This window comes from Cannabis sativa, chromosome 9 (assembly GCF_029168945.1).
Source record: "Cannabis sativa cultivar Pink pepper isolate KNU-18-1 chromosome 9, ASM2916894v1, whole genome shotgun sequence".
Taxonomy (NCBI): domain Eukaryota; kingdom Viridiplantae; phylum Streptophyta; class Magnoliopsida; order Rosales; family Cannabaceae; genus Cannabis; species Cannabis sativa.
In genome coordinates this window covers 57,640,755-57,658,101 of record NC_083609.1, presented here as the reverse complement: position 1 = coordinate 57,658,101, position 17,347 = coordinate 57,640,755, and the positions used below count along the sequence as shown (strand labels likewise).

The 17,347-nt window shown below is 30.8% G+C and overlaps 2 protein-coding genes across 4 annotated transcripts; both read left to right on the top strand.

Moving 5' to 3' along the window:
• Nucleotides 1–2,565: 2,565 nt before the first annotated feature.
• LOC115721833 (sec14 cytosolic factor) lies at nucleotides 2,566–7,047 on the top strand. Of its 3 annotated transcripts, none has more exons than XM_061104302.1 (6): nucleotides 2,566–2,910; nucleotides 3,049–3,304; nucleotides 4,676–4,712; nucleotides 5,235–5,352; nucleotides 6,097–6,207; nucleotides 6,646–6,760. In XM_061104302.1, the coding sequence occupies exons 1-6, from the start codon at nucleotides 2,839–2,841 to the stop codon at nucleotides 6,652–6,654; spliced, it is 603 nt and encodes a 200-aa protein (XP_060960285.1). In that variant the 5' UTR covers nucleotides 2,566–2,838; the 3' UTR covers nucleotides 6,655–6,760. The 3 variants fall into 3 exon arrangements, with proteins under 3 accessions (XP_060960285.1, XP_030506777.2, XP_030506776.2); XM_030650917.2 differs by having other exon boundaries at nucleotides 2,588–2,910; nucleotides 3,045–3,304; nucleotides 6,662–7,047; XM_030650916.2 differs by having other exon boundaries at nucleotides 2,598–2,910; nucleotides 6,662–7,047.
• A 6,047-nt stretch (nucleotides 7,048–13,094) lies between these two features.
• On the top strand, nucleotides 13,095–16,682 carry LOC115721821 (uncharacterized). Its single transcript, XM_030650901.2, has 7 exons — nucleotides 13,095–13,811; nucleotides 13,900–13,986; nucleotides 14,438–14,482; nucleotides 14,586–14,681; nucleotides 14,780–14,881; nucleotides 15,860–16,014; nucleotides 16,278–16,682. Exons 1-7 carry the CDS (start codon nucleotides 13,239–13,241, stop codon nucleotides 16,357–16,359), a joined length of 1,140 nt encoding a protein of 379 aa, XP_030506761.1. The 5' UTR covers nucleotides 13,095–13,238; the 3' UTR covers nucleotides 16,360–16,682.
• Nucleotides 16,683–17,347: the final 665 nt, after the last annotated feature.

The window sequence follows — 17,347 nt, the reverse complement described above, 5'->3', positions numbered from 1 at the left end:
TGAAGAGATCAAGCAGAGCTCGATTGTGGGGAAATTACGCCTCAAATGCAAAAAGTGCTTGACGACATGAAACGTTTTGAAAATGAACGGCTTATGAACGAGTGGAGGTTTCTAAAACTTGAAAAAAAATTTAACAAAACAGGTGTATGGCCGGCTCCACCACCAGGGTTCCCCGAAGGCTGCCGTCGCTGCAAGTTAGGTTATTTAAATGGTAAACAGGTGAAGCCTGGATCTCTATGCAAATATTGCAAGGCTACACTTCGCTTTGAGTCGCAAATGTAATCGTTAAACGTCGCTAAATATCGACTTTTCACGGAATAAATAAAAGTTACATTAATGTCGCTATATGTCGCTAACTTAATCGTGAAACGTCGCTATTTTTTAATTTTTTCCAGAATTGATAAAAGTTCTTCCTACATGTCGCTTTGAAATCGCACATAATCGCACAGAAATCGCACAAAATAAAAAAAAACCCCAAAATCTATCTCCCTAAACTCGCTTCTTCCCCAAACTCTAAAATTGATAAATTTAAACAAATACATTTCGGTTATATCACGTATGCACAATGTATATGATAAATTGCAAAAAAAAAAGTTAAGTTTAGCCCATACCTGGTTCGTGGATTGTGCTTGGGACGATTTCTCCTCGGAGTGGGTCTCGTGTGGGTCGTGTGGGTAACACTTGGAAATTTCTGATGTCAGTAAAATCGCACAATAAGTCGCAAATAAATCGCATAATGTCGCTAAAAATTCAAAACCTTGAGCACATTCTATAAATCGCTCAAAATCGCACAACATCGCATAATATCGCTTAACATACCCAACACAGAAAGCCTACAACTTAATCGCACAAGATCGCACATAAATCGCACAAAGTCGCAAAAACACAAAAACACATGAACAGATCAATCAGCACGAAACCCATATTTTTCCTACATTTTTCTTGCACAATTTATCACAAAAACACATACTAACTCAAAATTAACCACATATTCATCCACAAATTAGGTCACACTTTAAAGATAAATTAAAATAAAAATTTGAAAAAAATACCTCTTTAATGCGATTGGGTTCGTGGGATTCGAGTGGGTGTAGTTGGTCGCTGGGATCGATTTGGTCGAGAGGGTCGGTGTTCGTTGTGTCGAGAGGGTCGTTGTTCGTTCGTGAGTTCGTTGGGTCGTCGTTCGTTCCGAGGGGTGGGTTCGTTGGGTCGTCCGTCGTTTGGGGGGTGGGTTCGTTGGGTCGTCGGAGGGGTGGGTTCGTTGGGTAGTCGGAGTCGTCGGAGGTTGGCGTCGATGGTCTGGTTCGAATGGAGGGGTGGGTGGGTTCGGGGTTTTGGGTTCGAATGGAAAGGGAAGGAAGAGAGAGAGAATGTTGATAGAGAGGAGGAGGGAAACTGAAAAGCTAGGGGTATTTTTGGAACCCAATTGAAAAATGAGCATATTTACACAATGTGTAATTTTTTTGTTTAAAATAACACCATGTGTTATTTTTTAGCATGAAAGATCAAATTTCCCTTTTAAAAATGTGAATGAAATATTTAATACAATTATTACAAAGACATAATTGACACACAAATTGATCTGTCAATTACTAAATAAAAAACCTAATTGATAACAAAAAAGAATGTAAAATTATTTGAAATGGATACAAATTTTAATGAATTAAAATATAGAAGGTAATTACTTAGCTTAATTTTCTCCACCATTTAATTCTATCACATGCATGGACTTCGTCCGACTAATCAACCGCCTACAACCATCGTCCTCCTATGCTCTGCCACCTCCACTTCTCCGATTACTATCATTGAAAGCAATGTCATCTCTACCCCTCCGCCTAGAGTGAGCCACCAAGGATAATAGCTGGTTTGTACTGCTGCCACCTACACCTTCGTTTTATAGATAAAATATATTGAATTGTTTCCGATCACGAATAAAAGTGTTCGACATAAGTAAATATAAAATTGAGAAACACTAACCACTTCGGATACATTTCACACATAAGAATTATAAATAAATATATAAACCAAATTAATTATAAGAAAACAAAACCATGCGAATAATATTGCAGTGAAGGGATAAAAGTTGAAAATTAAAGAGAGATTAAAAGGGTAGAAAACTTATTGTCATTGATTATACGACCAACCGACTCGAGCGACTCCAGAGCGACAAAGGTGCCTACTTCAAGTGAATTAGGGAGGTCCTTGACGGCGCATGAGATCACTTAACGGAAGACAGAGGTCTCCTTCTTCAACTCAGAGCCGAACTTCTCGAGATCGCTACTCCACAAATATTTATTATACTATAAAAATGGGATATATGTTACACTTTCAATAACTTGATACTTGGGCCTTATTTTTAGCTTTGGAAGTTTGAAACTCTATTTTTATCACCTTATATAGAAATTTCTAACATGTGGGAGGTTTAATTAAACTAAAATGAATATTGTCATATACACAAATTGAGGTTATAGTTTATCTAATATGTGTAAAAATGTATAATTTAAGATAAGAATATCTCACGTACAATAAACTATTTAAATCTTATTTTAAACGTATTAAATATTTTCAAATCTCTTCAAATTTTACAAAATATTTTCTATAAGTAAACCACTATAAAAAAAATTATATAACAACAACATATAAGGTATCTCTTTTCAAGGGTGCATAGGAGAAGCTATCACTTTCTAACTAAAAATGACACCTTAACCAAAGTACCAAATTTACTAATATTTTTCTCCAAAATAAAGTACAAAACTCTACTTCACCTTTTTCAACTCTCTCTCTCTCTTGACTTCTTAGCTTCCACTCTGTGTCTGTCTTACAATTTTGTGAGCTGTAATGGGAGAAACCCAAGAAATCACACTGACCCAGATGAGGAAATCGGTTGAGAAGCTTGGTTCTTCCACTGAGGTAATTAAAGATCAAACCTTTTTCACAACCCAACAACATATGAGTTCTCATATATGGCTAATTTATTTGTTTTGGATCTTAAATTGCATTTTGTTGTACTATGCTCTTTTTTTTTTTTTTTTTTTTGTTTGGAGGCAGAAACATGGTGATCCAACACTGATGAGATTCTTAATTGCGAGATCAATGGACCCAAATAAAGCGGCAAAGATGTATGTTCAGTGGCAGAAATGGAGGGCTTCTCTTGTTCCAAATGATTTCATTTCTGACTCTGAAGTAACAGAAGAGTTAGCAGCCAAAAAGATTTATTTGCAGAGCTTATCAAACAAGGGTTTCCCAGTGTTCATATGTGAAGGGAGCAAGCATTTTCCTTCTAAAGACCAGCTTCAATTCAAAAGTAATACATGATTCATTTCTTTTGACAATTTCATCACATTGCATTCACTAGCATTGGGTATTTAGTCATATTCTATAATAGTTATTAAATTAGAGCATTGTTATTGGGTACCAGCAATGTCTAATATTTTCTAGACGTATATCTAACACTTTCATAGGTGGAGTCTTACGATTGGTTAGCGATACTCCTTAAAAGTTATTTGTTAAGTTAAATGAGACTAAATACTTAATTATACTAATAGCAATATGACATCGAATCGAAGGAGGGTGCGAAACACCAATACCAATAGTACTTTTTAGTATTTTTCTATTAAATCATGTACACTTAATTAATCTAATACCCTTATAACATGCCTTTCAGAATATTTCTTTCATTGATGCCTTTTGATAAAAGTTTGTCCAATTAGTGGTGGGACCATTATTGAATATGTCAACAACAAAATAGTTCACATGGTAGAATTAATGATTTAGGTACTTTGGTTATATTATAGTGTCATACTTCCTTTATTACTTGTTATGTGGCACCTAACCATATAATAAGGGACCTCACCTTAATGTTTTGTGCTGATTTTGTTTGGTCAGTTTGAGTAAAATTTATATTCAAAGAGGTCAGCTTATATGATCTTACTTGTCTTTTTATATCATATAAATTTAGTGTAGTCTGCACACAAAATTTCATAAGACTTGTCACATAAGTGTGTGTAATCTTAAGATGTAATTTGTATGTGCACGTATCATTACTCATAAATTTATGGTTAATTAGAATTTTTGTCCCCTGAACTTTGACATGTACCAAATCATATCCTCTGAACTTTTAAGGTTGTTAAAAATGCTCCCTGAACTATTCAGATTGTTGGATTTAAGGACTTTTGTCTAATTTCATTCAATTTTATTATTTCAGTAATTGTTTATGTACTAAACGCGTGCTTCCCAGACTATGATATCTATCAAATTATGCCTCTCGAACTTTGACATATACTAAATTATGGTCCCTGAACTTTCATCCATGTTAGACTTTTTTACTAAAATTGGAAAAAAATCCTTAAATCCAACAATCTCATTAGTTCAGGGAGCATTTTCAATAATCTAAAAAGTTCAGGGAACATGATTTGGTACATGTCAAAGTTCAGGGGGCAAAAATCCTAATTTGTTATATCGAAAGATTAGGAATGATGATCCATCAACATAATTTTTTTTTCTTTTCCATTTTAAGTAGAGAAGAAAAACATAAAGTGTATTTGCCTTAATTTAGGAATATGAATGGTCAATAGTTGATCTTTGTAGCACCGGCCGGCCACCACCGAAAATCATGAACAAAATAGCAAGATTCCGCTAATTTCCTTTCGTTTCCTTTCGTTTTTTTTTTATGCAGAATTTGTGGTCCACCTTCTTGACAAATCAATTGCAAGGTAATATTTGGCTTTGCTAAGTGACAACAAGAATTTATGTGGCTTAGTTAATATTTTAAGTTCTTTTCAAATTTTAGTTTACATTTAAATTTTACCATAATTTATAAGTAAAATTCAAAGGAGAAAACAATTGAGGGAGTGCCTCTACCATAGATTATATGAAAAAAAAAAGGTTTGTTTCAGAGTTGTTGGTGTGGTGTAGTCATAGTTCATAGTAACAAGGGTAGCAAATGAAAGAGGATGAGTCATAACAAACATGTCAGTGTCGTGTTCGTGCCAAATTTTATTTGAGCTGCTTTTATATTTTGTGTCAGGCATGTCGATTTGTTTTTGATTTGAGTCTAATTTTATCAACCCTAACCCAACCTGTAAAAAATCGTGTCATGTTAGTGTTGAATATTATTGAATATAGATTTAGGTTCCTTCAATTGAGCCTTGTTATGTTTCTTGAACCTGAAAACAAGAGTTGCTATTAGGAATTGGAGTAAGTATAGTCTGATTCGGTTGTTCATTATGCTTCAGTTCTTTTAAAGGAAGAGAGATTGGGAATGAAAAGTTGATTGGCGTTCTTGATTTGAAAAACATCTCATACAAGAACGTCGATGCTCGTGGAATGATCACAGGATTTCAGTTTTTACAGGTGATCACTCTCTTATATTTTGATTTCACTGAGTTGTAATTAGGCATGGATTGGAAGAGAACATGCATTGCAGTGACACAATTGAAAACAAAACAGTTAGGTGGTGTTTGGTTGGAGTTAATAAAATAGAATGGAATGGAAACGAAATAATTTTCACTCCATTCATTTGTTTCGGTGGAATGATTATTCTATTTTGAAATAAAAGGAAAAACTATTCTAATGCAAAATGAGAATAATTTTTTTATGCGTTTTAAATTTAATTATATTCTATTCTTATTCTTATATTTTCATTCTTTCTAACTAAACGCCATGTTAGTAGTTACTCATTTTGTTAAAATAGTCTAGCGAGTTTTGAATCCGAGACACTTTACACACACCCAACTACTTGAGCTAGACTTTAAGTTGCATAATATATAATTGGGTGTTCATGTTCATGCTATTCAATTAGCTTCTTCCTCTGTTTTATACTTTATGCAATGATATAACAGATTTTTAGCTGCTGTGTTTCGAACTCCTTCGGTTGTTGAAATTTCTCATGAATTTTCTTGAAGCAACTGTGGGATTAACAAATTTTCCTTTTAACTAAATTTTTCTACAATAGAATTCTTTGTAGCTAAGGTTTGACCATTTCCTATATTGAGCTTATGGTTGAAATTTTTGGAGGTTCCATTGTGATCTTCTTTAACTCTATATTAGTAAAAGTGATATGTAATTATAATGTAATAATAATCACCATTTGTGTAGGCTTACTACCCGGAACGTTTGGCGAAGTGCTTCATTTTAAACATGCCTTGGTTCTTTGTAAGCGTTTGGAGGCTGATTTCGCGATTTCTTGATAAGGCAACTCTAGAAAAGGTATAATTATCAACTTCACTCGTTACTAATTGATTTTGAAATGAAACCCGATGATTATTGTCAAAGCCCATCAAATGGTGCATTGCAAGTACACGTGCCTCGAATATGAGAATCTAACTATAACGATTCATTGTTCGAGAGCTTGATTGAAAAATTACTTCAACCTTCCACACTAGTTATTGCCAATTCTTTTAGGACACACCATATTATGAACAAGTTTCTCTATGAAAACCCTAAATTATTCATTATGGTAAGTTAACCATTAAAAATCCAATTTATTTGGGACTTCACAGTTAAGAACTTTCCATTTTCTTTGTGAATAAGATATGTAAGCCTTTCTATGCACCATTTCCCATTGGTTCTCAAGTCTCACTTCTGTTATATTCGAAAAAAGATAAGGGTTGTTTATTCAAAATGAAGTTTCATAGTATTTGGCAGGGTTTTTAAAATGCAGATCGTGATTGTCACTAGTGACGACGAAAGAAGAGATTTCGTAAAAGAAGTTGGAGAAGAAACCTTGCCAGAAGAGTATGGCGGACGAGCAAAACTAAGACCCCTTCAAGAGGTCAAATTGGTACCATTGGAGGATTGAACTTAAAAATACTCAAAAGGGTTGGCCAACTGCTATCAATTGGTCAGGTGTTAATAATAAAAATATTGCTGAGATAACATAGTTTTAAGCTATTTCTCCCCCAAAAGTTATAATTATGATTTATATGGTGTCATGTGAGTACCTTCCTTTTCATATAGTTCTTGCCAATGTAAGTGACTCTTTTCTTCTAAGACAAACAAAACCTAAGTAATGATAGCTTTGTTTATATTAATGTGATAATCTATTTTTAGTGGAAAATTGCTATTAGGTATCAGTGGTGCCCAACACTACAACAAGATAGCATTTTCTGAATGATTAACAGTTTTTCATAATAATAGTAAAATGTCTCAGTGATGGTGCTGAACACTCTTTATCATTTCTCTTTTTAGATGCCACTTGGTTTAAATGTGGAAGTAAATTGTTTCACTTTCACAACAAGGAGTTCTTAACTTCGAATTTAAAAGTAATAGCGTTGAATTGAAATTAATGGATTTTTTGAGTATAGATTAGCATTTGCTTAGAAAAGATAATTATGACATTCAATTAAAGTAATTTATTCCTGGAAAAATTTGGGATGATAAGAATGACTTCTTGCTGTGAGGGCTAACATATCTTCCCCAAAAATATTGTTTATTTGGATCATTTTTATGTTTTCACAATAGTATAAGGATGTTAATACTGTGTTTTTTAGTCACCTAATGTGTCAACTTAATCTTAATGAAATGATGTGTTTTTCTTTTCTTTTTTTTTTTATTTTTTAAAATAGTTGAAAAAATTAAACCATGAAATAAGTGAGTTTGAAATAAATAAATTGATAAAATTATTACCTAAGTCATAAAACATAAAATTGATTAAGTAAAATCCTTATACAATTATATTAGCTACATGTAAACCAAGTGGCAAGTAAAATCTATGGTGGATTGTTATTGTGTTTTCGATATTTTAATAGTACATAACGTAGTTATTTAAGATATTTTGTAAATTTTTAAAAAATTTATAAAAATTTGATGCACCGAAAATAAAATTTAATAATAGTTTATTGCACGCATGAAATAGACTATTTAAAACTTACTTTTTATATTACAAATTTTGCTAAATTTTTTAAAATTTTACAGAATATTTAAGTAATTATAGTATACTATATATAAATTTGACACACATTTAATGTGACAAAGTAATTCCAACTAATTTTTATTTAAGTGTGCGTTAAATTTGTGTGTAATTTATGTGTGCATATACCTTTACACATAAAAAAAATTAGGATAAATACTATTTTGGACCCTTTGTTTTGCAAAAGTTACCAATTGGATCCTGTATTTTGTTAAATGACAAAATAGACCCTGTAATTTCTAAAATAGTACAAATAGGACCCTGAATTGATTTTTTGTCAAAATAAAGTTTAATTATAATCCGATCTAAAAGTGCTATGACAAAACTGTTTACATTTTTTGTATCTGTTCGTATTAAGCATTGTCTTCAAGTTGGTTGTATTAAAAAAAAAGTTGTCAAAAATTAAGCTCAGGGTCCTATTTTTACTATTTTAGAAAATACAGGGTCCATTTTGTCATTTAACAAAACACAGGATCAAATCTGTAACTTTTGCAAAACACAGGGTCCAAAATAGTATTTACCCAAAAAATTACAATTATAATTATTCAAATTTCAAAAATACGATAAGGTACATCAATGAATGCCCATAGAAACACCCTATAAATAAGGTATATCACTGTATTGTAAGGTAAATAATAATTTGGATTTTATATTTTGTAAAAGTTATGGATTAAATTTTTTACTTTATTAAATGAAAGTCTAGTTATATATATATATGGAAGAGGTTTCAATGGTTACATTTTTATTGTAACCATCATGGTTACATTTTTTTAAGCCATTGGATTACTATTGAATGGTTGTGATTAATTTGGAAATTAAATAAAAATAAATAATAAATAACTTGTAACCTGAAAGTAACCTAATAATTTATTTCCTTATAAAACTTTAATTAAGATTAATTATATTTTAAAATTAAATTAATTATAATTATTAATTAATTTTTTGCAATTTATTACTATATAAGGATCTTTTAGCAATTTATTTTTTTATACTTAAATTATTTAAAATTTTATAGCAAAACTTTTTATAATTTAAAATTATACACATGCGATTTCATAATTTAAATTTTATTATACTTGTAATCTTAATTTTAAATTATTACACTTAATTATTTAATTTTTTTATTTAAATATTTAAAAAGTAAAAAATAAAATAAGTTGAAGGATTTTTTAGAAAAAAAATGGTTGTACTTGTTATCGATTGATTAGCTTGAGGTCTCATACTTAGTTCATATAATTGTAACAAAATAATTAAATATCATTTAAAAATAATTAATTATTTGAAAATTTATTATAAGAAGAGAATTTTAATTTATGTCAAAAGAAGTTTATTTTTTGTAAAAAAAAAAAATAAATTTTATTGTAAATATTATAATTAAATGGCTTAATTATTAAAATAATTCAAGTAAGGATTTAAATATAAATATTAATTGCTAAAAGTCTTGTTAAATATTTAAATAATTATTTTAAGAAAATAGTTAATTATAATTAAATAATTCTAAAAAAGGAATGTCTATTTAATTAATTATTTTAAGAAAATAGTTAATTATAATTAATTAAATCTAAAAAAGGAAAGTCTACCTATTAGTAACCTGTTATTACAGGTTAAAGAAAAATGTAACCATATGGGTACAATAAAAATGTAACCATTGAATAGTCACCCATGGGTATGTGTGTCTTTGGGAATATAATACATGTAAATTTTAGCAGTCGAAATTTGCTTGTAGGTCCATTCACAAGGCCCAAATAAATTAGTAGTTCGGTCCAAAAACAAAGTTGAATGGGAATCCGAATTCAACCACGAACCTATCATGAATAGAGTCAGACAAGTAGATTTAGAAGTTTGACACAACCAAATTATCGAGCCTATTCGAGAAAACATAGACAAATAGTAGATATCCCTAGGGATATCCCAAAGGAGTACTAGAAGGGTATCACAGAGCGTCTACCCTCTGAGATCAATCTGACGTGTCATGCCTCTGACACAAAATCCTTAAGAATCAGGGGCTTGTTCCTTGTGTCAGACCTAGAAAAGGCGCACGCAAAAGAAGCAAACTACATTTTTGTACAATATCCACTACTTTGATATTCACTGTTCACGATCGACGGCGCACACACAGCTATGACCATCAAATGGTGCGACACCGTACGGACAACGGTTACCCCTCAAATTGGGCCTCACTTACCGACCCGAAGTCAATCTATATTGTAATGTATTTTTACATTTTACCCCATCAGTAGGCTTATTTTACACATGCAAATCCTAATAGGTTCAGTTTTACTCGAACCGAATACAACCTATAAATAAGGCTCTTCACATTCATACAAAGAGTTAAAAAATTTGGCAAGAATATTCTTGTGTAAAATACTCCATAGCCAAATAACTCAATAATATTGACTTGTAGATTAATAATACTCTTCAGCGCTCCAACCACGTAAAATTTATTATAATTCTTTACTTCTAATCACATTTCTCTTTTCCTCAAATTCGGTTTCCAACAAAATTGGGTAACAATATACTATTGTAATTTTTTATTAAAATATATTTGTAAAATAATTGATAATCAATATTTGTAGAATTACTTTTCACATAAAGTATCAAGTGTGATTAAAAATAACTTTACAAAAAAATTATATCTTTCAGGCTTGATTATATATCGTATAACACAATTGCAATAAATATATATATATATATGGGTGACTATTCAATGGTTACATTTTTATTGTACCCATATGGTTACATTTTTCTTTAACCTGTAATAACAGGTTACTAATAGGTAGACTTTCCTTTTTTAGATTTAATTAATTATAATTAACTATTTTCTTAAAATAATTAATTAAATAGACATTCCTTTTTTAGAATTATTTAATTATAATTAACTATTTTCTTAAAATAATTATTTAAATATTTAACAAGACTTTTAGCAATTAATATTTATATTTAAATCCTTACTTGAATTATTTTAATAATTAAGCCATTTAATTATAATATTTACAATAAAATTTATTTTTTTTTTTTACAAAAAATAAACTTCTTTTGACATAAATTAAAATTCTCTTCTTATAATAAATTTTCAAATAATTAATTATTTTTAAATGATATTTAATTATTTTGTTACAATTATATGAACTAAGTATGAGACCTCAAGCTAATCAATCGATAACAAGTACAACCATTTTTTTTCTAAAAAATCCTTCAACTTATTTTATTTTTTACTTTTTAAATATTTAAATAAAAAAATTAAATAATTAAGTGTAATAATTTAAAATTAAGATTACAAGTATAATAAAATTTAAATTATGAAATCGCATGTGTATAATTTTAAATTATAAAAAGTTTTGCTATAAAATTTTAAATAATTTAAGTATAAAAAAATAAATTGCTAAAAGATCCTTATATAGTAATAAATTGCAAAAAATTAATTAATAATTATAATTAATTTAATTTTAAAATATAATTAATCTTAATTAAAGTTTTATAAGGAAATAAATTATTAGGTTACTTTCAGGTTACAAGTTATTTATTATTTATTTTTATTTAATTTCCAAATTAATCACAACCATTCAATAGTAATCCAATGGCTTAAAAAAATGTAACCATGATGGTTACAATAAAAATGTAACCATTGAAACCTCTTCCATATATATATATAAATTTGCATCTATTTGTTCTATAAACTAACTTTAAGTTGGTTGTATTAAATAAATGACAAAGATTGAGTTGAGGGTCTATTTTGTACCATTTAATAAAAAAAATACAAGATTTGAATTATCCTTTAACAAAATAGAAGGTATGAACAATAATTTTGCAAAATACAAGGTTAAAAATTGTATTTATCTTTTTTAGAATTAAAAACTAAACAAATAAGAATAATTTGCAGTGTAAATACTTAAGTTTAACTTTCAGTTACAGATAAATACTTAAGTTATATTTCTTGAACTTTCAAACGTACCAAGGAGTGACTGTCATGTGGTCATTCACTTAGACATTTAACGTTTAGGTACATACAAAGATTCTAAAAAAATATAAGTAATCGCAAGTTAAACTTAAGAGTAATTTGTAACATAAATACTTAAGTTTAACTCTGAGTTACAAATAAATACTTAAGTTTAATTTTTGACAGTAATAATACCTGTTGTGTAGAATTTCTCCCAGTATACGTGTCAATCCAAAAAGGGGTCAAGTGGCAGCAGAATCCGTGTACAGGACATATTGCCTTAATTACTCTCGAAACTCATTATTTCCAAGGAGTAATAACATGGTAGTCATCTTCGGGAGGATCCCTTTGCTCCACGAATAACTTTCGCCCCTTCCGCTCCACGAGTGAAGTACATACGAAGAATGGAACCAGAGCACTAATAAGAGATGGCATGTCACTCAAGGATCAAGACACTCTACATACATTTGATGCAACATACTTTACTTTGCCAAGCGTGTTTAAGGGTTTAAGCTCATTATTTTTTGATTTCACGAACCTCCACACATCAATCGGCGGCTGCATAAGTGAGTTGTCAAATCATAAACAAGGGATAAATCACATCCCACAAAACTCCTATAGACAACCTAAAATCCATCATAAGATAGGTAATTATGCCCAAAGTTAGGGTTGAGAAATTGTACCAAGTATGGTATAGACAAACACGACAATAGAAGCCTTTTGACCACCATCACAAGTCTATAAATACCTCAGTGATATACATAAATGGGGACCGACTGAAATTTTTTATAATAAATACTCTCATTAATACAGTGACTTGTAGACTAAGACTCATTAATGCTCCAACTACGTAAAATATTATTTTTTTTTCTAACATTCATTAATTACTTCATACAATTAATTACTGGTTGCCAAAAATCTCGATCAACAATACTTGAATTATATTTTTAGAACTCCGTAAGTACCTAACTGTTAATTGTCAAATCATTATTCACTTATTATTTTCTTATTAGTATATTTAATCTAATTTAAAAAAAATAAAAAATTAATAACTGAACCAATAAAAAATTATCACGTGATAATTTACTAAACACTTAAAATTTAAAAATCGAAAAATTAAATTTAACTATTTATGGTAAATTACTTTAAATTTAATTATTTATGTGAGAAATTATTCAAATAACAATTAAAAAAAAAATGAAAAATGATTGTTGTGACAGTACTTTTTTTTTTTTTTTTTTTTTTTTGAAGAAAAAGATTGTGACCAGTTTTGTGTTTTAAAACACTCTAAAAGTATAAGTGAGTGGCTAAGTTGCTCAGCCGCCTCACCTTCTTTCTCTCTCCTAAAACCCTCGTTCCCTACTTTCTCTCTCCTAAAACCTCCGCCCAAAAATGGCGGCTTTCACCACCCACCACCACCCTCATCACCAATCCCACCTATTAGGCCGATTATCCACTCTCAGACCCAAGCCCAGACCCGCCCCATGTCGGGTCCGAATGGCCCTCCAAGAAACCGGTCCATCTCTCGCCGTCGTTGGCGTCACCGGAGCCGTCGGCCAAGAGTTCCTCTCCGTATTATCCGATCGAGATTTCCCCTACCGATCAATCAAAATGCTCGCTTCCAAACGCTCCGCGGGGCAGAACATCTCATTCCAGGACAAAAACTACGTCGTTGAGGAGCTCACTGCTGATAGCTTCAATGGCGTTGATATAGCCCTGTTCAGTGCTGGAGGTTCGATCAGTAAGGAGTTCGGTCCTTTAGCTGTTGAACGTGGCTCCATTGTCGTGGACAATAGCTCTGCTTTTCGGATGGATGATGGTGTGCCGCTAGTGATCCCGGAAGTTAATCCGGATGCCATGAAAGGGATTAAGGTTGGGAATGGAAAGGGTGCTTTGATTGCAAACCCTAATTGCTCAACCATTATTTGCTTGATGGCTGCCACTCCTCTACATCGACATTCTAAGGTTAATCACTGCAATTTTTGCTATTTTTTATTTTATTTTATTTATTTTCTTTGATGTAATATCGAATTGTATTATTATCTGTATTCAGGTACTTCGTATGGTGGTTAGTACATATCAAGCTGCTAGTGGTGCTGGAGCTGCCGCCATGAGAGAGCTTGAGCAACAAACTCATGAGGTATAGCATAATTGGTTAAGCTTATGCTTTTGTTTAGAACTAGAAGTAAAAGTTATAGTTAAAGATTTTTTTTTTTGTTCAATGAAAAGTTATTATCAAAGAATTTGGATTTTAATTATAAAAGATCATGAATTTTTATGATTTTAATCCGGAAAATAGCTTCTTAAAATTCGTTTTGGGTGAAGCTACAAATCTTAGATTCTCCTAAAAGTACTTTTAAATTAGAAAAGAACTGTTTTTTTTTTTAAAATTCAAACACTTCCAAAATGACTTTTTTAATCCTTGAAGCTAAAAAAGAGTCTAAAAGAATTTAGCTAAACGGGGCCAATTTGATTCTGTTCCCAAATATTATTGATTTTGAATCCCATTCTGTTATTTTTATTGATATTCCCTGTAATCGTTTATTATCTTCTTAAAAATGATTTTGTTTGTGTTTTCTGATCTTAATAAGGTCTTGGCTGGAAAGGAACCTACTTGTGACATATTCCAGAGACAGGTCTGTATTCCTTTCTCAAATATGTATAAGAAAGAAAAAGATTGTTCCTTTGATTCGTGGAAAATTTTGCTAAATCAACTTTCTGTACTTTCACGTTTTGCAGTATGCTTTTAATTTGTTTTCGCACAATTCGTCTGTTCTTCCAAATGGGTACAATGAAGAGGAAATGAAATTAGTCAAGGAGACAAGGAAAATTTGGGTAACTAACTTAACTTCATTTCAATTGTGTGGTAATGTACATTTGCTTGGTTTCTTATAATTTTTTTTTTACCTTTTTTCTTATCATTTTTGTTTTAGAATGATCCAAATATTAAGGTGACTGCTACATGTATTCGAGTTCCTGTGATGAGAGCTCATGCAGAGAGTGTGAATTTTCAGTTTGAGACTCCTCTTGATGAGGTAATGCTATTCTACTGCCTTAATCTATTAGTTTACGTCATTATCAAATGCTGATAGTTTGGTAGAGTCCCTTCATGCATATTTTTCCATTATTAGAACAAATTGAGGGTTATTGTTTATAAATATAGGTAACTGAACAAAATGCAATTTCAGTTTCTTTACGAAATAGTATGAAATTCGTATCAAGTAAATAAATGTCTTTGCGGGAATAGATGCCATGGACCATTATGTGATTTTTTTGTCTTGATTTAGGATTTCGTAGACATTTTTATTATTAATATTATGGTTTAATATGCTACTGCTAGAAACCATCAATGTAAATGTACCTTTCGAAACATTCAAAGGGATTGGGGGAGAGTTGTATCTAGTTGCAGTTCTCTCCTGGATTTTTAGGGTCTGCGTGAGCATACTTGATTTGACATAAATAGATTTAATTCGAAATTATGAAGGATAGGAATTCTTTTGCTTGCTATTGGGTCTCCGAATAAGGAATGATCAAGCTCTTTGAATTGTTAGACATGTGGATTGCGTCCACAATGTCTGAGGTTTTGTCTTTTTAAGATTCTCCCGGGTATTTACATAGCAATTACTATAGTATCTTGGTCTCCTAATATTGTAGGGCTGGGTGGGGATTCTACAAAAAAAAAATCTCTTCTTGATTCATATGCATTGTTGGCTACGAATGATTGAGCTCTAAATATTAGAATTGGTAGTATATAAAAAATTAATTTCGAAGGATGTGTTGACTTATAGGTTCAAGTTTTGTTGATTCTATGCAGAAAGCTATTGGTGCTTTGAATTGAATATTAGGTTTTTATTTTCCTATTTTGCTTCAGAATTTATTAAATTGCAAATGTATGGTAATACATATAATTCACATGATTCAGACTGGTTGTATATTGTAGCAATGTTTTATGCTTTGGAAAAATTTCAGAGTGGACTTATTTATTTCTCTTTGCTATTTATATATGGATTTAGGAAACAGCAAGGGACATCCTGAAGAATGCACCTGGGGTGGTGGTTATTGATGACAGAGCATCAAATAACTTCCCTACACCACTAGAGGTATCAAATAAAGATGATGTTGCGGTTGGCAGAATTCGTCGAGATCTGTCTCAGGATGGGAATTATGGGTAAGGAGTAATGACTTATCTATACTGTTTGGTAGAGAGGAAAAGAAAATGGCAGGAATGAACATATGAGAGAAAAATTTGGAGGATAGAAAGAAAAGTATTTCTCTAAAGTTCATTTTTTTTTCCAAAATTTATTTTCTCTCTACAACTAGTCACAATTTCTTCATTTCACAAATTGCTCTGCCATTTTCTACTCTATCAAACATAACCACATTGAATGTTTGTAAGAACCTTAATACTTATAATTCTGTACTTGTTTACAGGTTGGACATCTTTGTTTGCGGTGATCAAATACGCAAGGGAGCTGCACTTAATGCTGTTCAAATTGCTGAGTTGCTGTTATAATCAAAGCTAGCTAGCTAGACATAATCGGGAAGTTTCATAATCTAGTTTCGTTCATGAGATGAGTTAAAGCTTTCGGTCTTCTTTAACATGTCTTTTCTTCAAATGCATCCCAGAAGGTCAAACTAGACAAATTTGAGTACTATTTATAAACTACAAGGCTTCCTTCCATTCAATGTTGCCTGATGTTGTTCATTTCACTCGAGTCTTAGATTATGTTCTCTCATCTTGGGATGAATTTTGTTGCATTATTAGTTTTGTAATTTAGACTTTAGAGGAACAAATAATGGTAGGGAAACTTTTCAATCGAGTATTTGTTTCATTAATTGTGTAATGCTCTTTCAAAATGCATCCAAAGTATAAAAAAATTACGAGACAATATTCAACTTTTGACGTTAAAATAATTGTTAAGTTTTAATTGCAATGGTTAAAAAAATTCTTTGTCTGCGATGCTCTAATTTGTACAAAACTTTATGTCAAATATATAGAGTTTTACTTATTGATCAGGAAAGTTCTAGTTAATCCAAAAGCTAAGATATTGTTTTTAGGTTTGAATCTGATGAATTAAAGCTAAAATGATAAATCACTGAACAACGAATTTACAAGTTTCTTTCTACATAAGAAACATATTCCAATTGAGTAGTGCTTGGATCTCTAAGAATCGAGTAAGGAAATCTTCACTATAAAATCATTCAGAGTACATTTACCAATTCTAATTTACAAATCAACAACATAAACTGAAATGATTTTATACAAGAGTTACCGATACACTTGATTACAATCAAGTACCAAGATCAAAGTCCCCTTAGACTTGAGAAGACAAGATCTTTTTGCTTTCAACAAGCTGAACTCTCTCTAGCAGATCAATCAATCTGCAACAAAAACAACAAAGAAAAATACAGAAAAGTTTTTAGCCTTAACGGAGCAAAAACCACTAGAAGATTCTATCGAAGATGGAGAGTTAATTAGAAAAAGCAAGATCAACTTATTT

Excerpts from the sequence above, each read along its gene's own strand:
- LOC115721833 (XM_030650916.2), top strand. The coding sequence starts at position 2,839 with ATGGGAGAAACCCAAGAAATCACACTGACCCAGATGAGGAAATCGGTT. Across the intron at positions 4,713-5,234 it reads CTTGACAAATCAATTGCAAG|TTCTTTTAAAGGAAGAGAGA; the intron begins GTAATATTTGGC and ends ATTATGCTTCAG. Across the intron at positions 5,353-6,096 it reads CAGGATTTCAGTTTTTACAG|GCTTACTACCCGGAACGTTT; the intron begins GTGATCACTCTC and ends CCATTTGTGTAG.
- LOC115721821 (XM_030650901.2), top strand. The coding sequence starts at position 13,239 with ATGGCGGCTTTCACCACCCACCACCACCCTCATCACCAATCCCACCTA. Across the intron at positions 13,812-13,899 it reads CTCTACATCGACATTCTAAG|GTACTTCGTATGGTGGTTAG; the intron begins GTTAATCACTGC and ends ATCTGTATTCAG. Across the intron at positions 14,483-14,585 it reads GTGACATATTCCAGAGACAG|TATGCTTTTAATTTGTTTTC; the intron begins GTCTGTATTCCT and ends CACGTTTTGCAG.